Source organism: Clarias gariepinus, chromosome 8 (genome assembly GCF_024256425.1).
Source record: "Clarias gariepinus isolate MV-2021 ecotype Netherlands chromosome 8, CGAR_prim_01v2, whole genome shotgun sequence".
In the NCBI taxonomy this organism is placed as follows: domain Eukaryota; kingdom Metazoa; phylum Chordata; class Actinopteri; order Siluriformes; family Clariidae; genus Clarias; species Clarias gariepinus.
Window position 1 is genome coordinate 7,873,390 of NC_071107.1, and position 25,944 is coordinate 7,899,333.

General features: G+C 35.3%; 1 protein-coding gene across 1 annotated transcript; it reads right to left on the reverse strand.

Annotated features, from left to right (window-relative positions):
* Nucleotides 1-3,820: 3,820 nt before the first annotated feature.
* Nucleotides 3,821-25,338, reverse strand: LOC128528828 (uncharacterized). Its single transcript, XM_053501980.1, has 61 exons — nucleotides 25,291-25,338; nucleotides 25,095-25,190; nucleotides 24,883-24,984; nucleotides 24,272-24,338; nucleotides 24,005-24,138; nucleotides 23,743-23,861; nucleotides 22,147-22,208; nucleotides 21,977-22,047; nucleotides 21,791-21,857; nucleotides 21,530-21,666; nucleotides 21,299-21,417; nucleotides 20,916-20,977; nucleotides 19,518-19,588; nucleotides 19,332-19,398; nucleotides 17,841-17,977; nucleotides 17,602-17,720; nucleotides 17,220-17,281; nucleotides 17,051-17,121; nucleotides 16,865-16,931; nucleotides 16,606-16,742; nucleotides 16,364-16,482; nucleotides 15,986-16,047; nucleotides 15,816-15,886; nucleotides 15,630-15,696; nucleotides 15,393-15,529; nucleotides 15,151-15,269; nucleotides 14,771-14,832; nucleotides 14,601-14,671; nucleotides 14,415-14,481; nucleotides 14,154-14,290; nucleotides 13,912-14,030; nucleotides 13,336-13,397; nucleotides 13,166-13,236; nucleotides 12,980-13,046; nucleotides 12,724-12,860; nucleotides 12,494-12,612; nucleotides 12,114-12,175; nucleotides 11,944-12,014; nucleotides 11,758-11,824; nucleotides 11,521-11,657; nucleotides 11,280-11,398; nucleotides 10,900-10,961; nucleotides 8,287-8,357; nucleotides 8,106-8,172; nucleotides 7,850-7,986; nucleotides 7,616-7,734; nucleotides 7,233-7,294; nucleotides 7,064-7,134; nucleotides 6,878-6,944; nucleotides 6,622-6,758; nucleotides 6,392-6,510; nucleotides 6,006-6,067; nucleotides 5,836-5,906; nucleotides 5,650-5,716; nucleotides 5,394-5,530; nucleotides 5,163-5,281; nucleotides 4,782-4,843; nucleotides 4,613-4,683; nucleotides 4,427-4,493; nucleotides 4,168-4,304; nucleotides 3,821-3,831 (listed from the first exon to the last, which is right to left on the reverse strand). The coding sequence occupies exons 5-61, from the start codon at nucleotides 24,069-24,071 to the stop codon at nucleotides 3,821-3,823; spliced, it is 5,094 nt and encodes a 1,697-aa protein (XP_053357955.1). The 5' UTR covers nucleotides 24,072-24,138; nucleotides 24,272-24,338; nucleotides 24,883-24,984; nucleotides 25,095-25,190; nucleotides 25,291-25,338.
* Nucleotides 25,339-25,944: the final 606 nt, after the last annotated feature.

Below are 25,944 nucleotides of genomic sequence, written 5' to 3' on the forward strand. Positions count from 1 at the left end.
TAGAAGGTCATTTACCTGGAAATGAAAAAATCAAGATATATATTTTTATAGTTAAATTTTCCTGACAAACATAATTCTACATCACTAGACCATGCACATCAGGGAACTGGCTGTTCAGTCAATATTTTACCCTTGTTAAAAATAAAAATCCTGAATTTATTATTTTGTTTAAAAAACCAAAAGCAGTTAGAATTAGGTGTAGTTATTTCCTACACTAGTCTATCATGGTTTATGTTAGGGTAAGAAATGTAGTAAAGATCAAGATAAATGTGCTTGAAACATAATCCATTAAACACATGGTAGTGTACACTCACAGTGTTATTGATGATGCTCTCTAACTGTATGTAAGTATCATTCAGAAGATCACGGTTCGTTGGCACGCTGATGTTGCTGATGCTAAATGTAATGTTAATTACATAGGAAGTGTTTGTAATTTCTGTGGAATAAAACAAATTCACTTTAATAAGTTAAAATGCGTTGAATGTAAATTAAAAGAAACATTATAAATAGTAAAGGTAAGGTAGAAATTTTAATAAAAACTTACGGTTATGAGTAGAATTCAAAACGTTGACAGAGTCAGGAAGCTTAACAGGTTGAGATGCCAGCAGAAGAACAATTGGACCAGGGACAGTATTGGAGTTGTTGACCTCCAGCTTGACGAAGATAACAGTTGATCCATTGCTAAAGAAATACAGAATTATGTTGTATATCAAGAAAAGTTTTTAAAAAAAAATAAATGCATCTCAGATATTAATGCAAATGTTAATCTTCCTTTCAAAACCATAAAAAAATCATCCATACTTTGTGGTCGGAGATCCTGTAGTAGTAGGGGCTGGAATTGAAATGGTATAAACCGTTGGCATTGGAGATAGACCACAGGTTTTGTCAAAAAAAAAGAAAAAAGACAGAACAATAAAAGGTTCAGAATCATTAGCTAAAGAAATCACACAGGACTTTGAGTATGGTTATCAAATTGTGGTGGAACCTACCAGTTGTAGGCTGACTGGGGGAGCTTGGAATTTGGTATTCCATGTAGCCCGTAATCTGATTCCCTGTACTTCTGTTATAATGACAAAAGAATATTGTATTAAATGATACAAATGACTGTACAATTACAATTTGACACAGCAAAGTCAGAAGTGCTATCTTCTACAAGAACTTACGAGAAAGTGGAGGTCGTTGGTTCAGATGAATTTGCACCACAGCTGTTTATAAGTGTGTTTATCTAGGGAGAAACATCACAATATTTAAATTTTGGACTTAAACTATCCTGACAAGGGTCAATGGACAGCATCAGGCTTCTGACAACAAGAAACTTACTGTTCAGACACTATTAAATTATTTTATGGAAACGCAAGTGTTTTCCACATATACAATTAAGATCATGAGATATTATTTCTAATCTTTACATATTTTCTACACAAAGAATGGGATTGTAATGATTTAAATTAAGGTAAAAAATAGGTGAAACATAAAACATGAGGTTTGAGATATGATATCCACAAGCACATGGTGATGTATACTCACAGTGTTATTGATGATGCTTTGCAGTTGGGTCAAGGGGCTGCTGTCACTAGTGTTTGTAGGCACGCTGATGTTGCTGATGTTAAATGTAAGGTTAACTGCATAGGCCGTGTTTGAAATATCTGTGCAATAAATCAAATGAACATTGATATGATTGATTGATTTCTATAAAGATGGACAATTAACTCTTTAGGTTAAATATGTTGTGCGATAATAAAAAAAAAACTTACCCTGAGGGGTATAGTTCACCAAAGTGCTGTTTGGAGTGTTCTGCAGTGCCCTGACAGCATTGAGCACAACACTTACATTGGGTGCAGTAGTGGAGTTGTTGACCACCAGCTTGACTAAGATAACAGCTGATCTATTCCTAGAAAAACACAGCAGAATGTTGTAATTCAGGAATTAAAAAAATAATAAATGCATGCCAGAAATTAATGGAAAGTTTTATGAAATGATTTTAAATTGATGATGCAACACATTTGTTAACAGTGAATATTATTAAAATATCCTTTAATTAAATACACTCATACATTGGAGATTCTGTAGAAGTCTGCACTGGAGATAAAGTTGTATAACTCTTTGGGGAGGAGTCTACAAGTGAAAAAGATTTAGCAATAAAATGAAATGAAAAATTGCAGAATCATTAGCAAGAGAAATTAGTATTTTGATAAAGAAGATTTAAAAATTTTGGTGAAACCTACCATCCAAATTTGTGTATGCTATTTGATATTCCATGTAGCCAGTAACTTGATTCCCTGAACTCCTATTAGGACAATAAAGCATGCTTATGATATTCAGTCCCCTTACAATCATAATTCTACAGAGTAATGTCAGAACTTCAATCATCTGTCTGAACTTACATGAACTTGGAGCTAGTCAGTGTAGATGAATTGCTCAAGGTACTTAGAAGTTCATTTACCTGGAAAGGAAAATCAAGTTATATATTTTTATAGTTTAATTACCCTGACAAACATAATTCGACATCATCGGACCATGCACACTAGGAAATTGGCTGTTTAGTCAATATTTTATCCTTGTTAAAAATAAAAATTCTGAATTTATTCTTTTGTTTAAAAATCCAAAAGCAATTAGAATTAGGTGTAGTTATTTCCTATATTAGTCTATCATGGTTAATGTCAGGGTAAGAAAGGTAAAGATCAAGATAAATGTGCTTGAAACAAAATCCACTAAGCACATGGTAGTGTACACTCACAGTGTTATTGATGATGCTCTCTAACTGTATGTAAGTATCATTCAGAAGATCGGGGTTTGTTGGCACACTGATGTTGCTGATGCTGAATGTAATGTTTATTACATAGGAGGTGTTTGTAATGTCTGTGGAATGAATTAAATTCATTTCAATAGGTTTAAATGTGTTAAATGAAAATTGAAAGAAACAATATAAATCGTAAAGCAAAGGTGAAAAATGTAAGAAAAACATACGAGTAAGGGTGGAATTCAAAACGTTGACAGAGTCAGGAAGCTTAACAGGTTGAGATGCCAGCAGAAGAGCAATTAGAGGAGGGACAGTATTGGAGTTGTTGACCACAAGCTTGACAAAGATAACAGTCGATCCATTGCTACAGAAAGATAGCATTATGTTGTATATCAAGAAAAGGTTATAAAAATTAAATGCATCTCAGATATTAATACAAATGTTAATCTTTCTTTCAAAACCATAAAAAAAATTATCCATACTTTGTAGACAGAGATCCTGCAGTAGTAGGCGCTAGAGTTGTAGTGGTATAAACCGTTGGCGATGGGGATAAACCACAGGTTTTGTCAAAAAAAAAAAGAGGAATAAGACAGAAAAATAAAATCATTAGCTAAAGAAATCACACAGGACTTTGAGTATGGTTATCAAATTGTGGTGGAACCTACCAGTTGTAGGCTGACTGGGGGAGCTTGGAATTTGGTATTCCATGTAGCCCGTAATCTGATTGCCTGTACTTCTGTTATAATGACAAAAGAATATTGTATTAAATGATACAAATGACTGTACAATTACAATTTGACACAGCAAAGTCAGAACTGCTATCTTCTCCAAGAACTTACGAGAAAGTGGAGGTCGTTGGTTCAGATGAATTTGCACCACAGTTGTTTAAAAGTGTGTTTATCTAGGGAGAACATCACAGTATTTAAATTTTGGAGTTAAACTATCCTGACAAATGTCAATGGAAATCATCAGGCTTCCTAAAACAAGAAATTTACTGATCAGAGACTATTGACTTATTTTATGGAAACGCAAGTGTTTTCCACATATACAATTAAAATCATCAGATATTATTTCTAATCTTTACATATTTTCTACACAAAGAATGGGATTGTAATGATTTACAATAAAGTAAGAAATAGGTGAAACATGAAATATAAGGTCTGAGATATGATATCCACAAGCACATGGTGATGTACACTCACAGTGTTATTGATGATGCTCTGCAGTTGGGTCAAGGGGCTGTTGTCACTAGTGTTTGTAGGCACGCTGATGTTGCTGATGTTAAATGTAAGGTTAACTGCATAGACCGTGTTTGAAATATCTGTGCAATAAATCAAATGAACATCAGTATGATTGAATTCTAAAAAGATGGACGATTAACTCTTTAGGTTAAATGTGTTGTGCCACAATAATAATAAAAAACCTACCCTGAATGGTGTAGTTCACCAAAGTCCTGTTTGGAGAGTTCTGCAGTGCTATGACAGCATTGAGCACGACACTCATATTGGGAGCAGTAGTGGAGTTGTTGGCCACCAGCTTGACAAAGATAACAGCTGATCCATTGCTAGAGAAACACAGCATAATTTTGTGAATCAGGAAATGTTTATAAAAAAAATGAATGCGCCCAGAAATTAATGGAAAGTTTCATCGTCTTTTCGAATTGATAAGAAAAAAAATCACTCATACTTTGTGGATGGAGACGCTTGAGTAGTAGGCAGCGGAGTTGTCGTGGTATAAACTGTTGGCAGTGGGGCTAGATCACACAATTTATCAAAAGATCAATGAGACAGTTATTAAAAATTTTAGTATCATTATCAAGATAAATTATAAAGGATTTTTTAAGAAAGGTTATCAAATTGATGTTAAAATTACCTGATGTAGGCTGACTGGGCAAGCTTGGAATTTGGTATTCCATGTAGCCAGTAATCTGATTCCCTGAACTTCTGTTATAATGACACAAGAATATTGTTATGATACAAATGAATTTATGATTTTAATTTTACAAAGTAATAAAAGAGTGTTGTCTTCTGCATGAACTTACGAGAAGTTGGAGGTCGTGGGTGCAGAGAAATTTACTCCAAAGCTGTTTAGAAGTGTGTTCACCTGGGCAGAAACATCACAATTTAAAAAAAAATTATAATTCTGACAAATGTTAATACACAGTATCCAATTTCCTGCAAAAAGAAACATACATTTCAGACCTATATAATTATTTATTGGAAAATTTTACACACTGTACACTTGCACCTTTAAAATCATAAAATCTTATTTCTATTCATTGCATTACATTTAATAATATGAATTATTTCCCCAAAAAAGAATGGTTCTGTAAGGATTTATGCAAGAACTTATCAGGGGGTTCAACATCATTTATGCAATCTGAGAGATGAGTCTCGCTAAGCACATGATGATGTACACTCACATTGTTATTTATGTTGCTCTGCAGTTGGGTCAAGGGGCTGCTGTCACTGGTGTTTGTAGGCACGCTGATGTTGCTGATGCTGAATGTAAGGTTAACTGCATAGGCGGTGTTTGAAATATCTGTGAAATAAATCAAATAACCATCAGTTTGTTGTTTATTTCTATAAAAATGAACAGTTAGCTTTTTGGGTTAAACATACTGGGCAATAAAAAAAAATAAAAATAAACTTACCCTGAAGGGTGTAGTTCAGCAAAGTGCTGTTTGGAGAGTTCTGCAGTGCTGCCACAGCACTGAGCACGACACTTACATTGGGTGCATTAGTGGAGTTGTTGACCACCAGCTTAACTAAGATAACAGCTGATCCATTGCTAGAGAAACACAGCATAATGTCGTGAATCAGAAAATGTTTATAAAAAAAATCATTGCGTCCCAAAAATTAATAGAAAGTTTCATCGTCTTTTCGAATTGATAAAAAAATCACTCATACTTTGTGGATGGAGACGCTTGAGTAGTAGGCAGCGGAGTTGTCGTGGTATAAACTGTTGGCAGTGGGGCTAGATCACACAATTTATCAAAAGATCAATAAGACAGTTATTAAAAATTTTAGTATCATTATCAAGATAAATTATAAAGGATTTTTTAAGAAAGGTTATCAAATTGATGTTAAAATTACCTGATGTAGGCTGACTGGGCAAGCTTGGAATTTGGTATTCCATGTATCCAGTAATCTGATTTCCCGAACTTCTGTTATAATGATACAAGAATATTGGTATAATACAGTATATATTCATAATAGTAATTTTACAAAGTAATGAGAGAGTGCTGTCTTCTGCATAAACTTACGCAAAGTCGGAGGTCGTGGGTGCAGAGGAATTCACTCCAAAGTTGTTTAGAAGTGTGTTTACCTGGGAAGAAACATCACAATATTAAAAAATCAGTTTTACATGATTTTGGAAAATGTTTATGCACAGTTTCCTGTTCCCTCAAACAAAAAAACTTACATTTCGGACCTACATAATTATTTATTGGATAATTTTACACACTTTACACTTGCACCTTTAAAATCATAAAGTCTTATTTCTATTCATTTCATTATTTTTCATAGTACGAGTTATTTCCCACATAAAGTAAGGGTCTGTAAAGATTTATGTAAAGGGATGAGGGGGTTCAACATCACACACGCAGTGTGACGGATGATACCCGCTAAGCACATGATGATGTACACTTACAGTGTTATTTATGATGCTCTGCAGTCGGGTCAAGGGGCTGCTGTCACTAGTGTTTGTAGGCACGCTGATGTTGCTGATGCTGAACGTAAGGTTAACTGCATAGGCGTTGTTTGAAATATCTGTGCAATAAATCAAATGAACATCAGTATGTTGTCTCATTTCTATAAAATGAAAAATTAGCTCTTTGGGTTAAATATACTGTGCAATAATAATTTTTTCAAAAAACTTACCCTGAACGGTGTAGTTCAGCAAAGTGCTGTTTGGAGAGTTCTGCAGTGCTGCCACAGCACTGAGCACGACACTTACATTGGGTGCATTAGTGGAGTTGTTGACCACTAGCTTGACTAAGATAACAGCTGATCCATTGCTAGAGAAACACAGCATAATGTCGTGAATCAGAAAATGTTTATAAAAAAAATCATTGCGTCCCAAAAATTAATAAAAAGTTTCATCGTCTTTTCGAATTGATAAAAAAATCACTCATACTTTGTGGACGGAGACGCTTGAGTAGTAGGCAGCGGAGTTGTCGTGGTATGAACCGTTGGCAGTGGGGCTAGATCACACAATTTATCAAAAGATCATAATGACAGTTATTAAAAATTTCAGTATTATTATCAAGATAAATTATAAAGGATTTTTTAAGAATGGTTATCAAATTGATGTTGAACTTACCTGATGTAGGCTGACTGGGCAAGCTTGGAATTTGGTATTCCATGTATCCAGTAATCTGATTCCCTGAACTTCTGTTATAATGACACAAGAATATTGTTATGATACAAATGAATTTATGATTTTAATTTTACGAAGTAATGTGAGGGTGTTGTCTTCTGCATGAACTTACGAGAAGTTGGAGGTCGTGGGTGCAGAGAAATTCACTCCAAAGTTGTTTAGAAGCGTGTTCACCTGGGCAGAAACATCACAATTTTAAAAAAATAATAATAATTCTGACAAATGTTAATACACAGTATCCAATTTCCTGCAAAAAGAAACATACATTTTAGACCTATATAATTATTTATTGGAAAATTTTATACACTGTACACTTGCACCTTTAAAATCATAAAATCTTATTTCTATTCATTGCATTACATTTAATAATATGAATTATTTCCCAAAAAAAGAATGGTTCTGTAAGGATTTATGCAAGAACTTATCAGGGGGTTCAACATCATTTATGCAATCTGAGAGATGAGTCTCGCTAAGCGCATGATGATGTACACTCACATTGTTATTTATGATGCTCTGCAGTTGGGTCAAGGGGCTGCTGTCACTAGTGTTTGTAGGCACGCTGATGTTGCTGATGCTGAATGTAAGGTTAACTGCATAGGTGGTGTTTGAAATATCTGTGAAATAAATCAAATAACCATCAGTTTGTTGACTCATTTCTATAAAAATGAACAGTTAGCTCTTTGGGTTAAACATACTGGGCAATAAAAAAATTAAATAAAATAAACTTACCCTGAAGGGTGTAGTTCAGCAAAGTGCTGTTTGGAGAGTTCTGCAGTGCTGCCACAGCACTGAGAACGACACTCACATTGGGTGCAGTAGTGGAGTTGTTGACCACCAGCTTAACTAAGATAACAGCTGATCCATTGCTAGAGAAACACAGCATAATGTCGTGAATCAGAAAATGTTTATAAAAAAAATCATTGCGTCCCAAAAATTAATAGAAAGTTTCATCGTCTTTTCGAATTGATAAAAAAATCACTCATACTTTGTGGACGGAGACGCTTGAGTAGTAGGCAGCGGAGTTGTCGTGGTATGAACTGTTGGCAGTGGGGCTAGATCACACAATTTATCAAAAGTAAGACAGTTATTAGAAATGTCAGGGTCATTATCAAGAGAAATTATACAGGAGTTTTTGAGGATGGTTATTAAATCGGTGTTGAACCTACCTGTCGTAGGCTGACTGGGCAAGCTTGGAATTTGGTATTCCATGTATCCAGTAATCTGATTTCCCGAACTTCTGTTATAATGATACAAGAATATTGGTATAATACAGTATATATTCATAATAGTAATTTTACAAAGTAATGAGAGAGTGCTGTCTTCTGCATGAACTTACGCAAAGTCGGAGGTCGTGGGTGCAGAGGAATTCACTCCAAAGTTGTTTAGAAGTGTGTTTACCTGGAAAAAAAACATCACAATATTAAAGAATCAGTTTTACATGATTTTGAAAAATGTTTATGCACAGTTTCCTGTTCCCTCAAACAAAAAAACTTACATTTCAGACCTATATAATTATTTATTGGAAAATTTGACATACTTTACACTTGCACCTTTAAAATCATAAAGTCTTATTTTTATTCCTTTCATTAGGTTTAATAATATGAGTTATTTCCCACACTAAAAAAGGGTCTGTAAAGATTTATGTAAAGGGATGAGGGGGTTCAACATTAAACATGCAGTCTGAGGGATGATACCCGCTAGGCACATGATGATGTACACTCACAGTGTTATTGATGATGCTCTGCAGTTGGGTCAAGGGACTGCTGTCACTAGTGTTTGTAGGCACGCTGATGTTGCTGATGCTGAATTTAAGGTTAACTGCATAGGTGGTGTTTGAAATATCTGTGGAATAATTCAAATGGACATCAGTATGTTGTCTCATTTCTATAAAATGAAAAATTAGCTCTTTGGGTTAAATATACTGTGCAATAATAATTTTTTCAAAAAACTTACCCTGAACGGTGTAGTTCAGCAAAGTGCTGTTTGGAGAGTTCTGCAGTGCTGCCACAGCACTGAGCACGACACTTACATTGGGTGCATTAGTGGAGTTGTTGACCACTAGCTTGACTAAGATAACAGCTGATCCATTGCTAGAGAAACACAGCATAATGTCGTGAATCATGCGTCCCAAAAATTAATAGAAAGTTTTATCGTCTTTTTAAATCGATAATAAAAAAAATCACTCATACTTTGTGGACGGAGACACTTGAGTAGTAGGCAGCGGAGTTGTCGTGGTATGAACTGTTGGCAGTGGGGCTAGATCACACAATTTATCAAAAGATCAATATGACAGTTATTAAAAATTTCAGTATTATTATCAAGATAAATTATAAAGGATTTTTTAAGAATGGTTATCAAATTGATGTTGAACTTACCTGATGTAGGCTGACTGGGCAAGCTTGGAATTTGGTATTCCATGTATCCAGTAATCTGATTCCCTGAACTTCTGTTATAATGACACAAGAATATTGTTATGATACAAATGAATTTATGATTTTAATTTCACGAAGTAATGTGAGGGTGTTGTTTTCTGCATGAACTTACAAGAAGTTGGAGGTCGTGGGTGCAGAGAAATTCACTCCAAAGTTGTTTAGAAGTGTGTTCACCTGGGCAGAAACATCACAATTTAAAAAAAATAATAATAATTCTGACAAATGTTAATACACAGTATCCAATTTCCTGCAAAAAGAAACATACATTTTAGACCTATATAATTATTTATTGGAAAATTTTATACACTGTACACTTGCACCTTTAAAATCATAAAATCTTATTTCTATTCATTGCATTACATTTAATAATATGAATTATTTCCCAAAAAAAGAATGGTTCTGTAAGGATTTATGCAAGAACTTATCAGGGGGTTCAACATCATTTATGCAATCTGAGAGATGAGTCTCGCTAAGCGCATGATGATGTACACTCACATTGTTATTTATGATGCTCTGCAGTTGGGTCAAGGGGCTGCTGTCACTGGTGTTTGTAGGCACGCTGATGTTGCTGATGCTGAATGTAAGGTTAACTGCATAGGTGGTGTTTGAAATATCTGTGAAATAAATCAAATAACCATCAGTTTGTTGACTCATTTCTATAAAAATGAACAGTTAGCTCTTTGGGTTAAACATACTGGGCAATAAAAAAATTAAATAAAATAAACTTACCCTGAAGGGTGTAGTTCAGCAAAGTGCTGTTTGGAGAGTAATGCAGTGCTGCCACAGCACTGAGCACGACACTCACATTGGGTGCATTAGTGGAGTTGTTGACCACCAGCTTAACTAAGATAACAGCTGATCCATTGCTAGAGAAACACAGCATAATGTCGTGAATCAGAAAATGTTTATAAAAAAATCATTGTGTCTTAAAAATTAATAGAAAGTTTTATCGTCTTTTCGAATCCATGATAATAAAAAAATCACTCATACTTTGTGGATGGAGACGTTTGAGTAGTAGGCAGCGGAGTTGTCGTGGTATGAACCGTTGGCAGTGGGGCTAGATCACACAATTTATCAAAAGATCAATGAGACAGTTATTAGAAATTTCAGTGTCATTATCAAGAGAAATTATACAAGAATTTGTTGAGAAAAGCTATTAAATTGTTGTTGAACCTACCAGTTGTAGGCTGACTGGGCAAGCTTGGAATTTGGTATTCCATGTAGACAGTAATCTGATTTTCTGAACTTCTGTTATGATGACACAAGAATATTGTTATAATACAGTAAATATTCATGATTGTAATTTTACAAAGTAATAAAAGAGTCTTGTCTTCTGCATGAACTTACGCAAAGTTGGAGGTCGTGGGTGCAGAGGAATTCACTCCAAAGTTGTTTAGAAGTGTGTTTACCTGGAAAAAAACATCACAATATTAAAGAATCATTTTGATTCTGACAAATGTTAATGCACAGTATCCAGTTTCCTCCAACAAGTAACATACATTTCGGACCTACATAATTATTTATTGGATAATTTTACACACTTTACACTTGCACCTTTAAAATCAGAAAGTCTTATTTCTATTCATTTAATTTTTTTTTATATTTTAAGGTATTTCCCACATAAAGAAAGGGTCTGTAAAGGTTTATGTAAAGGGATGAGGGGGTTCAACATCACACACGCAGTCTGACGGATGATACCCGCTAAGCAGATGATAATGTACACTTACAGTGTTATTTATGTTGCTCTGCAGTTGGGTCAAGGGGCTGCTGTCACTAGTGTTTGTAGGCACGCTGATGTTGCTGATGCTGAATGTAAGGTTAACTGCATAAGCGTTGTTTGAAATAGCTGTGGAATAAATCAAATAAACATCAGTATGATTAACTGATTTCTATAAAAATGGACAGTTAATTCTTTAGGTTATATGTACTATGTAATAAAAAAAAATAAAAATAAAAAAAAAAACCTACCCTGAAGGGTGTAGTTCAGCAAAGTGCTGTTTGGAGAGTTCTGCAGTGCTGCCACAGCACTGAGCACGACACTTACATTGGGTGCATTAGTGGAGTTGTTGACCACCAGCTTGACTAAGATAACAGCTGATCCATTGCTAGAGAAACACAGCATAATGTCGTGAATCATGCGTCCCAAAAATTAATAGAAAGTTTTATCGTCTTTTTAAATCGATAATAAAAAAAAATTACTCATACTTTGTGGACGGAGACGCTTGAGTAGTAGGCAGCGGAGTTGTCGTGGTATGAACTGTTGGCAGTGGGGCTAGATTACACAATTTATCAAAAGATCAATATGACAGTTATTAAAAATATCAGTATCATTATCAAGATAAAATATAAAGGAATTTTTAAGAAAGGTTATCAAATTGATGTTGAACTTACCTGATGTAGGCTGACTGGGCAAGCTTGGAATTTGGTATTCCATGTATCCAGTAATCTGATTCCCTGAACTTCTGTTATAATGACACAAGAATATTGTTATAATACAGTATATATTTATAATTGTATTTTTAAAAAGTAATGAGAGAGTGCTGTCTTCTGCATGAACTTACGCGAAGTTGGAGGTCGTAGGTGCAGAGGAATTCACTCCAAAGTTGTTTAGAAGTGTGTTTACCTGGGAAGAAACATCACAATATTAAAGAATCATTTTGATTCTGACAAATGTTAATGCACAGTATCCAGTGTCCTCCAACAAGAAACATACATTTCGGACCTACATAATTATTTATTGGATAATTTTACACACTTTACACTTGCACCTTTAAAATCAGAAAGTCTTATTTCTATTCATTTAATTATTTTTCATAGTACGAGTTATTTCCCACATAAAGTAAGGGTCTGTAAAGATTTATGTAAAAGGATGAGGGGGTTCAACATCACACACGCAGTGTGACGGATGATACCCGCTAAGCACATCATAATGTACACTTACAGTGTTATTTATGTTGCTCTGCAGTTGGGTCAAGGTGCTGCTGTCACTAGTGTTTGTAGGCACGCTGATGTTGCTGATGCTGAACGTAAGGTTAACTGCATAGGCGTTGTTTGAAATATCTGTGGAATAAATCAAATGAACATCAGTATGTTGTCTCATTTCTATAAAATGAAAAATTAGCTCTTTGGGTTAAATATACTGTGCAATAATAATTTTTTTAAAAAACTTACCCTGAAGGGTGTAGTTCAGCAAAGTGCTGTTTGGAGAGTTTTGCAGTGCTGCCACAGCACTGAGCACGACACTTACATTGGGTGCATTAGTGGAGTTGTTGACCACTAGCTTGACTAAGATAACAGCTGATCCATTGCTAGAGAAACACAGCATAATGTCGTAAATCAGAAAATGTTTATAAAAAAAATCATTGCGTCCCAAAAATTAATAGAAAGTTTCATCGTCTTTTCGAATTGATAAAAAAATCATTCATACTTTGTGGACGGAGACGCTTGAGTAGTAGGCAGCGGAGTTGTCGTGGTATGAACCGTTGGCAGTGGGGCTAGATCACACAATTTATCAAAAGATCATAATGACAGTTATTAGAAATTTTGTTGTCATTATCAAGAGAAATTATACAGGAGTTTTTGAGGATGGTTATTAAATTGGTGTTGAACCTACCTGTCGTAGGCTGACTGGGCAAGCTTGGAATTTGGTATTCCATGTATCCAGTAATCTGATTTCCTGAACTTCTGTTATAATGACACAAGAATATTGTTATAATACAGTATATATTTATAATAGTAATTTTACAAAGTAATAAGAGAGTGCTGTCTTCTGCATGAACTTACGCAAAGTCGGAGGTCGTGGGTGCAGAGGAATTCACTCCAAAGTTGTTTAGAAGTGTGTTTACCTGGGAAGAAACATCACAATAATAAAAAATCAGTTTTACATGATTTTGAAAAATGTTTATGCACAGTTTCCTGTTCCCTCAAACAAAAAAACTTACATTTCGGACCTACATAATTATTTATTTGATAATTTTACACACTTTGAACTTGCATTTTTAAAATTATAAAGTCTTATTTTACATTTAGGTATTTGGCAGACGCTCTTATCCAGAGCGACTTACATTTTTATCTCATTATATTTCTGAGCAGTTGAGGGCCTTGCTCAAGGGCCCAACAGTGGCAACTTGGTGGTTGTGGGGTTTGAACCTGGGATCTTCCGAACCGTAGTCCAACGCCTTAACCACTGAGCTACCCCTGGCCCTTATTTCTATTCATTTTATTATTTTTCATAGTTTAAGTTATTTCCCACATAAAGTAAGGGTCTGTAAAGATTTATGTAAAGGGATGAGGGGGTTCAACATCACACACGCAGTGTGACGGATGATACCCGCTAAGCACATGATGATGTACACTCACAGTGTTATTTATGTTGCTCTGCAGTTGGGTCAAGGGGCTGCTGTCACTAGTGTTAGTAGGCACGCTGAAGTTGCTGATGCTGAATGTAAGGTTAACTGCATAAGCGTTGTTTGAAATAGCTGTGGAATAAATCAAATAAACATCAGTATAATTAACTGATTTCTATAAAAAGGGACAGTTACTTCTTTGGGATATATGTATTATGTAATAAAAAAAATTATAATAATAAAAAAAAAACCTACCCTGAAGGGTGTAGTTCAGCAAAGTGCTGTTTGGAGAGTTCTGCAGTGCTGCCACAGCACTGAGCACGACACTTACATTGGGTGCATTAATGGAGTTGTTGACCACCAACTTGACTAAGATAACAGCTGATCCATTGCTAAAGAAACACAGCATAATGTCGTGAATCAGAAAATGTTTATAAAAAAATCATTGTGTCTTAAAAATTAATAGAAAGTTTTATCGTCTTTTCGAATCCATGATAATAAAAAAATCACTCATACTTTGTGGATGGAGACGCTTGAGTAGTAGGCAGCGGAGTTGTCGTGGTATGAACCGTTGGCAGTGGGGCTAGATCACACAATTTATCAAAGGATCAATGAGACAGTTATTAGAAATTTTGGTGTTATTATCAAGAGAAATTATACAGGAATTTTTGAGAAAGGTTATTAAATTGGAGTTGAACCTACCTGTCGTAGGCTGACTGGGCAAGCTTGGAATTTGGTATTCCATGTATCCAGTAATCTGATTCCCTGAACTTCTGTTATAATGACACAAAAATATTGTTATAATACAGTAAATATTCATGATTGTAATTTTACAAAGTAATAAAAGAGTCTTGTCTTCTGCATGAACTTACACAAAGTTGGAGGTCGTGGGTGCAGAGAAATTCACTCCACAGTTGTTTAGAAGTGTGTTTACCTGGAAAAAAACATCACAATATTAAAGAATCATTTTGATTCTGACAAATGTTAATGCACAGTATCCAGTTTCCTCCAACAAGTAACATACATTTCGGACCTACATAATTATTTATTGGATAATTTTACACACTTTACACTTGCACCTTTAAAATCAGAAAGTCTTATTTCTATTCATTTAATTTTTTTTTATATTTTAAGGTATTTCCCACATAAAGAAAGGGTCTGTAAAGGTTTATGTAAAGGGATGAGGGGGTTCAACATCACACACGCAGTCTGACGGATGATACCCGCTAAGCAGATGATAATGTACACTTACAGTGTTATTTATGTTGCTCTGCAGTTGGGTCAAGGGGCTGCTGTCACTAGTGTTTGTAGGCACGCTGATGTTGCTGATGCTGAATGTAAGGTTAACTGCATAAGCGTTGTTTGAAATAGCTGTGGAATAAATCAAATAAACATCAGTATGATTAACTGATTTCTATAAAAATGGACAGTTAATTCTTTAGGTTATATGTACTATGTAATAAAAAAAAAAATAAATAAAAAAAAAAAACCTACCCTGAAGGGTGTAGTTCAGCAAAGTGCTGTTTGGAGAGTTCTGCAGTGCTGCCACAGCACTGAGCACGACACTTACATTGGGTGCATTAGTGGAGTTGTTGACCACCAGCTTGACTAAGATAACAGCTGATCCATTGCTAGAGAAACACAGCATAATGTCGTGAATCATGCGTCCCAAAAATTAATAGAAAGTTTTATCGTCTTTTTAAATCGATAATAAAAAAAAATTACTCATACTTGGTGGACGGAGACGCTTGAGTAGTAGGCAGCGGAGTTGTCGTGGTATGAACTGTTGGCAGTGGGGCTAGATCACACAATTTATCAAAAGATCAATATGACAGTTATTAAAAATTTCAGTATCATTATCAAGATAAAATATAAAGGAATTTTTAAGAAAGGTTATCAAATTGATGTTGAACTTACCTGATGTAGGCTGACTGGGCAAGCTTGGAATTTGGTATTCCATGTATCCAGTAATCTGATTCCCTGAACTTCTGTTATAATGACACAAGAATATTGTTATAATACAGTATATATTTATAATTGTATTTTTAAAAAGTAATGAGAGAGTGCTGTCTTCTGCATGAACTTACGCGAAGTTGGAGGTCGTAGGTGCAGAGGAATTCACTCCAAAGTTGTTTAGAAGTGTGTTTACCTGGGGAGAAACATCACAATATTAAAAAAATTTTGATTCTGACAAATGTTAATGCACAGTATCCAGTTTGCTCCAACAAGCAACCTACATTTCAGACCTATATAATTATTTATTGGAAAATTTGACATACTTTACACTTGCACCTTTAAAATCATAAAGTCTTATTTCTATTCTTTCCATTATGTTTAATAATATGAGTTATTTCCCACATAAAGTAAGGGTCTGTAAAGATTTATGTAAAGGGATGAGGGGGTTCAACATCACACACGCAGTGTGACGGATGATACCCGCTAAGCACATGATGATGTACACTTACAGTGTTATTTATGTTGCTCTGCAGTTGGGTCAAGGGGCTGCTGTCACTAGTGTTTGTAGGCACGCTGATGTTGCTGATGCTGAATGTAAGGTTAACTGCATAAGCGTTGTTTGAAATAGCTGTGGAATAAATCAAATAAACATCAGTATGATTAACTGATTTCTATAAAAAGGGACAGTTAATTCTTTGGGATATATGTATTATGTAATAAAAAAAATTATAATAATAAAAAAAAAACCTACCCTGAAGGGTGTAGTTTAGCAAAGTGCTGTTTGGAGAGTTCTGCAGTGCTGCCACAGCACTGAGCACGACACTTACATTGGGTGCATTAGTGGAGTTGTTGACCACCAACTTGACTAAGATAACAGCTGATCCATTGCTAGAGAAACACAGCATAATTTTGTGAATCAGGAAATGTTTATAAAAAAAATGAATGCGCCCAGAAATTAATGGAAATTTTAATTGTCTTTTCGAATAGATAAAAAAAGAAATCCCTCGTACTTTGTGGACGGAGACGCTTGAGTAGTAGGCACAGGAGTTGTTGTGGTATGAACCGTTGGCAGTGGGGCTAGATCACACGATTTATCAAAAGATCAATGAGACACTTATTAGAAATTTCATTGTCATTATCAAGAGAAATTATACAGGAGTTTTTGAGGATGGTTATTAAATTGGTGTTGAACCTACCTGTCGTAGGCTGACTGGGCAAGCTTGGAATTTGGTATTCCATGTATCCAGTAATCTGATTTCCCGAACTTCTGTTATAATGACACAAGAATATTGTTATGATACAAATGAATTCATGATCGTAATTTTACAAAGTAATGAGAGAGTGCTGTCTTCTGCATGAACTTACGAGAAGTTGGAGGTCATGGGTGCCGAGGAATTCACGCCAAAGTTGTTTAGAAGTGTGTTTACCTGGAAAGAAACATCACAATAGTAAAGAAAAATCTGTTTTAAATGCTTCTGACAACTGCACAGTATCCGGTTTCCTCCAACAAGAAACTTACATTTCGGAACTACCTAATTATTTATTGGAAAATTTTACACACTTTACACTTGCACCTTTAAAATCATAAAATCTTATTTCTATTCATTTAATTTTTTTTAATATTTTAAGGTATTTCCCACATAAAGAAAGGGTCTGTAAAGGTTTATGTAAAGGGATGAGGGGGTTCAACATCACACACGCAGTGTGACGGATGATACCCGCTAAGCACATGATGATGTACACTCACAGTGTTATTTATGTTGCTCTGCAGTTGGGTCAAGGGGCTGCTGTCACTAGTGTTTGTAGGCACGCTGATGTTGCTGATGCTGAATGTAAGGTTAACTGCATAGGCGTTGTTTGAAATAGCTGTGGAATAAATCAAATAAACATCAGTATGATTAACTGATTTCTATAAAAATGGACAGTTAATTCTTAAGGTTATATGTACTATGTAATAAAAAAAAAAAAAAAAAAAAAAACACCTACCCTGAAGGGTGTAGTTCAGCAAAGTGCTGTTTGGAGAGTTCTGCAGTCCTGCCACAGCACTGAGCACGACACTCACATTGGGTGCATTAGTGGAGTTGTTGACCACCAGCTTAACTAAGATAACAGCTGATCCATTGCTAGAGAAACACAGCATAATGTCGTGAATCAGAAAATGTTTATAAAAAAATCATTGCGTCTTAAAAATTAATGGAAAGTTTTATCGTCTTTTCGAATCCATAATAATAAAAAAAAATCACTCATACTTTGTGGATAGAGACGCTTGAGTAGTAGGCAGGGGAGTTGTCGTGGTATGAACCGTTGGCAGTGGGGCTAGATCACACAATTTATCAAAAGATCAATATGACAGTTATTAGAAATTTTGGTGTCATTATCAAGAGAAATTATACAGGAATTTTTAAGAAAGGTTATCAAATTGGAGTTGAACCTACCTGTCGTAGGCTGACTGGGCAAGCTTGGAATTTGGTATTCCATGTATCCAGTAATCTGATTCCCTGAACTTCTGTTATAATGACACAAGAATATTCTTATAATACAGTATATATTTATAATTGTATTTTTACAAAGTAATGAGAGAGTGCTGTCTTCTGCATGAACTTACGCGAAGTTGGAGGTCGTGGGTGCAGAGGAATTCACTCCACAGTTGTTTAGAAGTGTGTTTACCTGGAAAAAAACATCACAATATTAAAGAATCATTTTGATTTTGACAAATGTTAATGCACAGTATCCAGTGTCCTCCAACAAGAAACATACATTTCGGACCTACATAATTATTTATTGGATAATTTTACACACTTTACACTTGCACCTTTAAAATCAGAAAGTCTTATTTCTATTCATTTCATTATTTTTCATATTATAAGGTATTTCCCACATAAAGAAAGGGTCTGTAAAGGTTTATGTAAAGGGATGAGGGGGTTCAACATCACACACGCAGTCTGACGGGTGATACCCGCTAAGCACATGATGATGTACACTCACAGTGTTATTTATGTTGCTCTGCAGTTGGGTCAAGGGGCTGCTGTCACTAGTGTTTGTAGGCACGCTGATGTTGCTGATGCTGAATGTAAGGTTAACTGCATAGGCGTTGTTTGAAATAGCTGTGGAATAAATCAAATGAACATCAGTATGATTAACTGATTTCTATAAAAAGGGACAGTTAATTCTTTAGGTTATATGTACTATGTAATAAAAAATAAAAAAAAAACCTACCCTGAAGGGTGTAGTTCAGCAAAGTGCTGTTTGGAGAGTTCTGCAGTGCTGCCACAGCACTCAGCACGACACCCACATTGGGTGCAGTAGTGGAGTTGTTGACCACCAGCTTGACTAAGATAACAGCTGATCCATTGCTAGAGAAACACAGCATAATGTTGTGAATCAAAAAATGTTTATAAAAAAATCATTGCATCCCAAAAATTAATAGAAAGTTTTATTGTCTTTTCGAATCGATAATAATAAAAAAATCACTCATACTTTGTGGACGGAGACGCTTGAGTAGTAGGCAGCGGAGTTGTCGTGGTATGAACCGTTGGCAGTGGGGCTAGATCACACAATTTATCAAAAGATCAATATGACAGTTATTAGAAATTTTGGTGTCATTATCAAGAGAAATTATACAGGAATTTTTAAGAAAGGTTATCAAATTGGAGTTGAACCTACCTGTCGTAGGCTGACTGGGCAAGCTTGGAATTTGGTATTCCATGTATCCAGTAATCTGATTCCCTGAACTTCTGTTATAATGACACAAGAATATTCTTATAATACAGTATATATTTATAATTGTATTTTTACAAAGTAATGAGAGAGTGCTGTCTTCTGCATGAACTTACGCGAAGTTGGAGGTCGTGGGTGCAGAGGAATTCACTCCACAGTTGTTTAGAAGTGTGTTTACCTGGAAAAAAACATCACAATATTAAAGAATCATTTTGATTTTGACAAATGTTAATGCACAGTATCCAGTGTCCTCCAACAAGAAACATACATTTCGGACCTACATAATTATTTATTGGATAATTTTACACACTTTACACTTGCACCTTTAAAATCAGAAAGTCTTATTTCTATTCATTTCATTATTTTTCATATTATAAGGTATTTCCCACATAAAGAAAGGGTCTGTAAAGGTTTATGTAAAGGGATGAGGGGGTTCAACATCACACACGCAGTCTGACGGGTGATACCCGCTAAGCACATGATGATGTACACTCACAGTGTTATTTATGTTGCTCTGCAGTTGGGTCAAGGGGCTGCTGTCACTAGTGTTTGTAGGCACGCTGATGTTGCTGATGCTGAATGTAAGGTTAACTGCATAGGCGTTGTTTGAAATAGCTGTGGAATAAATCAAATGAACATCAGTATGATTAACTGATTTCTATAAAAAGGGACAGTTAATTCTTTAGGTTATGTGTACTATGTAATAAAAAATAAAAAAAAAACCTACCCTGAAGGGTGTAGTTCAGCAAAGTGCTGTTTGGAGAGTTCTGCAGTGCTGCCACAGCACTCAGCACGACACCCACATTGGGTGCAGTAGTGGAGTTGTTGACCACCAGCTTGACTAAGATAACAGCTGATCCATTGCTAGAGAAACACAGCATAATGTTGTGAATCAAAAAATGTTTATAAAAAAATCATTGCATCCCAAAAATTAATAGAAAGTTTTACTGTCTTTTCGAATCGATAATAATAAAAAAATCACTCATACTTTGTGGACGGAGACGCTTGAGTAGTAGGCAGCGGAGTTGTCGTGGTATGAACCGTTGGCAGTGGGGCTAGATCACACAATTTATCAAAAGATCATAATGACAGTTATTAGAAATTTTAGTGTCATTATCAAAAGAAATTATACAGGAATTTTTGAGAAAGGTTATCAAATTGGAGTTAAACCTACCTGTCGTAGGCTGACTGGGCAAGCTTGGAATTTGGTATTCCATGTATCCAGTAATCTGATTTCCTGAACTTCTGTTATAATAATACAAGAATATTGTTATAATACAGTATATATTCATGATTGTAATTTTACAAAGTAATGAGAGAGTGCTGTCTTCTGCATGAACTTACGCAAAGTTGGAGGTCGTGAGTGCAGAGGAATTCACTCCAAAGTTGTTTAGAAGTGTGTTTACCTAAAAAAACATCACAATATTAAAAAATTAGTTTTAAATGATTCTGACAAATGTTAATGCACAGTATCCAGTGTCCTCCAACAAGAAACATACATTTCGGACCTACATAATTATTTATTGGATAATTTTACACACTTTACACTTGCACCTTTAAAATCAGAAAGTCTTATTTCTATTCATTTCATTATTTTTCATATTATAAGGTATTTCCCACATAAAGAAAGGGTCTGTAAAGGTTTATGTAAAGGGATGAGGGGGTTCAACATCACACACGCAGTCTGACGGGTGATACCCGCTAAGCACATGATGATGTACACTCACAGTGTTATTTATGTTGCTCTGCAGTTGGGTCAAGGGGCTGCTGTCACTAGTGTTTGTAGGCACGCTGATGTTGCTGATGCTGAATGTAAGGTTAACTGCATAGGCGTTGTTTGAAATAGCTGTGGAATAAATCAAATGAACATCAGTATGATTAACTGATTTCTATAAAAAGGGACAGTTAATTCTTTAGGTTATGTGTACTATGTAATAAAAAATAAAAAAAAAACCTACCCTGAAGGGTGTAGTTCAGCAAAGTGCTGTTTGGAGAGTTCTGCAGTGCTGCCACAGCACTCAGCACGACACCCACATTGGGTGCAGTAGTGGAGTTGTTGACCACCAGCTTGACTAAGATAACAGCTGATCCATTGCTAGAGAAACACAGCATAATGTTGTGAATCAAAAAATGTTTATAAAAAAATCATTGCATCCCAAAAATTAATAGAAAGTTTTACTGTCTTTTCGAATCGATAATAATAAAAAAATCACTCATACTTTGTGGACGGAGACGCTTGAGTAGTAGGCAGCGGAGTTGTCGTGGTATGAACCGTTGGCAGTGGGGCTAGATCACACAATTTATCAAAAGATCATAATGACAGTTATTAGAAATTTTAGTGTCATTATCAAAAGAAATTATACAGGAATTTTTGAGAAAGGTTATCAAATTGGAGTTAAACCTACCTGTCGTAGGCTGACTGGGCAAGCTTGGAATTTGGTATTCCATGTATCCAGTAATCTGATTTCCTGAACTTCTGTTATAATAATACAAGAATATTGTTATAATACAGTATATATTCATGATTGTAATTTTACAAAGTAATGAGAGAGTGCTGTCTTCTGCATGAACTTACGCAAAGTTGGAGGTCGTGAGTGCAGAGGAATTCACTCCAAAGTTGTTTAGAAGTGTGTTTACCTAAAAAAACATCACAATATTAAAAAATTAGTTTTAAATGATTCTGACAAATGTTAATGCACAGTATCCAGTGTCCTCCAACAAGAAACATACATTTCGGACCTACATAATTTTTTATTGGATAATTTTACACACTTTACACTTGCACCTTTAAAATGATAAAGTCTTATTTCTATTCATTTCATTATTTTTCATAGTATGAGTTATTTCCCACATAAAGAAAGGGTCTGTAAAGGTTTATGTAAAGGGATGAGGGGGTTCAACATCACACACGCAGACGGATGATACCCGCTAAGCACATGATGATGTACACTTACAGTGTTATTTATGTTGCTCTGCAGTTGGATCAAGGTGCTGCTGTCACTAGTGTTAGTAGGCACGCTGATGTTGCTGATGCTGAATGTAAGGTTAACTGCATAGGCGTTGTTTGAAATAGCTGTGGAATAAATCAAATAAACATCAGTATAATTAACTGACTTTTATAAAAAGGGACAATTAACTCTTCAGGTTATATGTACTATGTAATAAAAAAAAAAAAAAAACCTACCCTGAAGGGTGTAGTTCAGCAAAGTGCTGTTTGGAGAGTTCTGCAGTGCTGCCACAGCACTCAGCACTACACCCACATTGGGTGCAGTAGTGGAGTTGTTGACCACCAGCTTGACTAAGATAACAGCTGATCCATTGCTAGAGAAACACAGCATAACGTCATGAATTAGAAATTTTTTATAAAAAAATTATTGCATCCCAAAAATTTATAGAAAGTTTTATCGTCTTTTCGAATCGATAATAATAAAAAAAATCACTCATACTTTGTGGATGGAGACGCTTGAGTAGTAGGCAGCGGAGTTCTCGTGGTATGAACCGTTGGCAGTGGGGCTAGATCACACGATTTATCAAAAGATCAATGAGACACTTATTAGAAATTTCATTGTCATTATCAAGAAAAAATTATACAGAAATTTGTTGAGAAAGGCTATTAAACTGTTGTTGAACCTACCAGTTGTAGGCTGACTGGGCAAGCTTGGAATTTGGTATTCCATGTAGACAGTAATCTGATTTTCTGAACTTCTGTTATGATGACACAATAATATTGTTATGTTACAAATATATTCATGATTGTAATTTTACAAAGTAATAGGAAAACTGCTGTCTTCTGCATAAACTTACACAAAGTTGGAGGTCGTGGGTGCAGAGAAATTCACTCCACAGTTGTTTAGAAGTGTGTTTACCTGGGCAGAAACATCACAATATCAGTTTTAAATGATTCTGACAAATGTTAATGCACAGTATCCAGTGTCCTCCAACAAGAAACATACATTTTTGACCTACATAATTATTTATTGGATAATTTTACACACTTTACACTTGGACCTTTAAAATCATAATCATTCATTCCATTATTTTTCATGGTATGAGTTATTTCCCACACTAAGAAAGGGTCTGTAAAGGTTTATTTAACAGGATAAGTGGGTTCAACATCAAACATGCAGTCTGAGGGATGATACCCGCTAAGCACATGATGATGTATACTCACAGTGTTATTTATGTTACTCTGCAGTTGGGTCAAGGGGCTGCTGTCACTAGTGTTTGTAGGCACGCTGATGTTGCTGATGCTGAATGTAAGGTTAACCACATAGGTGTTGTTTGAAATATCTGTGGAATAAATCAAATGACATTAGTATGATTGACTCATTTCTATAAAAATTCTAATTGATTGATATACAGATTTTTTTTAGGGGGGGACATTAAACTGTTTAGTTTTAAAAGTACTATGCAATAATAAAAAAGATACGTACCCCCAAGGGTGTAGTTCACCAAAGTTCTGTTTGGAGAGTTCTGCAGTGCCATGACAGCACTGAGCATGACACTTACACTGGGTGCAGAAGTAGAGTTGTTGACCTTCAGCTTGACTAAGATAACAGCTGATCCACTGCTAGAGAGACAGCAATACAGCAGTACAACATCATGTTGTATATTAGGGAATGTTAATAAAAATGAATTCATCTTGAATTTATGGAAATCTTAAACAATTTAAAAATTTAATAAAAAAAAATTCTTCATACTTTGTGGACGAAGACACTGTAGTAGTCTGCACTGGAGTTGTCGTGGTATGGACCGTTGGAGATGGGCCTATACCACAGGTTTTAGTGATAAAGTATTAAGACATGACCAGAATCTTTCTAAGGAAAAATTACACAGGAGATTGTCAAGTAAGTTTATCATACTATAACGGAACCTACCGATCGTAGGCTGACTGGAGGAGCGTGGAGTTTGTGTGGATGGAGACAATGTAGTAGTAGTCTGCGCTGGAGTGTTAGTGGTATGAACCGTTGGAAATGGGCCTAGAGCACAGATTTCATTTATACAGTATTAAGACATGACAAGAATCCTTCTAAGGAAAAATTACACAGGAGTTTGTCAAATAAGTTTATCATATTGTGAGGGAACCTACGAATTGTAGGCTGACTGGAGGAGCGCGGAGTTTGTGTGGACAGAGATACTGTAGAAGAAGTTTGCGCCGGAGTTGTAGTAGTATGAAGTGTTGAAGATGGGCCTAAACCACAGGTTTAATGATAAGATATAAAGACAGAACATTAGCATGTCCAGAACTTTTTAAAGGAGATATTAAACAGGAGATTGTCGAATAAGGTTATCATATTGTGATGTAACCTACCAAGCGTAGGCTGACTGGACGAGCGTGGAGTTTGTGTGGATGGGGACACTGTAGTAGTAGTCTGTGCTGGAGTTGTAGTGGTATGAACCGTTGGAGATGGGCCTAGAGCACAGGTTTCAGTAATAAAGTATTAAGACATGACCAGAATCTTTTTAAGGAAAAATTAGACAGGAGATTGTCAAATAAGTTTATCATATTGTGAGGGAACCTACCAGGCTGACTGGAGGAGTGCGTAGTTTGTGTGGATGGAGCTACTCTAGTAGTACTCTGAGCTGGAGTTGAAGTTGTATGAACAGTTGTAGATGGAACTAAAGCACACATTAAAAAGACAAAGTAATAAGACTCATAGTATTTAATAATTAGATGGAATTTTGTTGAAGAAGGTTATTAAATTGTGGTGGAACCTACCAGTTGTAGGCTGACTGGGCGAGCTTGGAATATGGTATTCTAGGTTGCCAGTAATCTGATTCCCTAAAGCTCTGTTTAAGTGATCCAAAAATATTTTTAAAAAATACAAATGACTTTACAATCACAATTTTACAGATTGATGTCAGAACTGCAGTCTTTAGCATGAACTTACGAAAAGCTGGAAGACGTCGGTGTAGATGAAATTGTTCCAACATTGTTTAGAAGTGTGTTTACCTGGGGAGAAACATCCCGATATTTAAATTTTATAGTTAAATTATCCTGTCAAATGTCAATGCACAGCATCAGGCTTTCTACAACAAAAAAATTATTGTTCTGACAGTATTAGATGTTTATTGGAAATTCAACATGCTGTCCACTTGCACCTTTAAGATTATTAAATATGATATCTATTCTTCCTATTAAATTTGATATTAGTCTATTTTTATACAAGCCCTGAGGCTGTAAATACTTATATTAAGGTAAGAAATAGGTCATGCATCAAATATGCATTCTTAAGAATTATGTCCACTAAGCACATGGTGATGTTCACTCACAGTGTTATTGATGATGGTCTCCAGCTGCGTCAAGGTGTTATTAACACTAGTGTTTGTAGGCACGGTGATGTTGCTGATGCCATATTTAAGAGTAACTGTG

What these genes read in the sequence shown, in the direction of transcription:
- LOC128528828 (XM_053501980.1), bottom strand. Translation starts at nt 24,071, where the DNA reads ATGCTCAGTGCTGTCATGGCACTGCAGAACTCTCCAAACAGAACTTTG. An exon ending in GCCCAGTCAGCCTACATCAG is followed by an intron (nt 5,717 to 5,835) that starts GTAATTTTAACA and finishes TGTGTGATCTAG; the next exon opens with CCCCACTGCCAACAGTTTAT. An exon ending in GCTGAACTACACCCTTCAGG is followed by an intron (nt 5,282 to 5,393) that starts GTAAGTTTATTT and finishes TTTATTTCACAG; the next exon opens with ATATTTCAAACACCGCCTAT.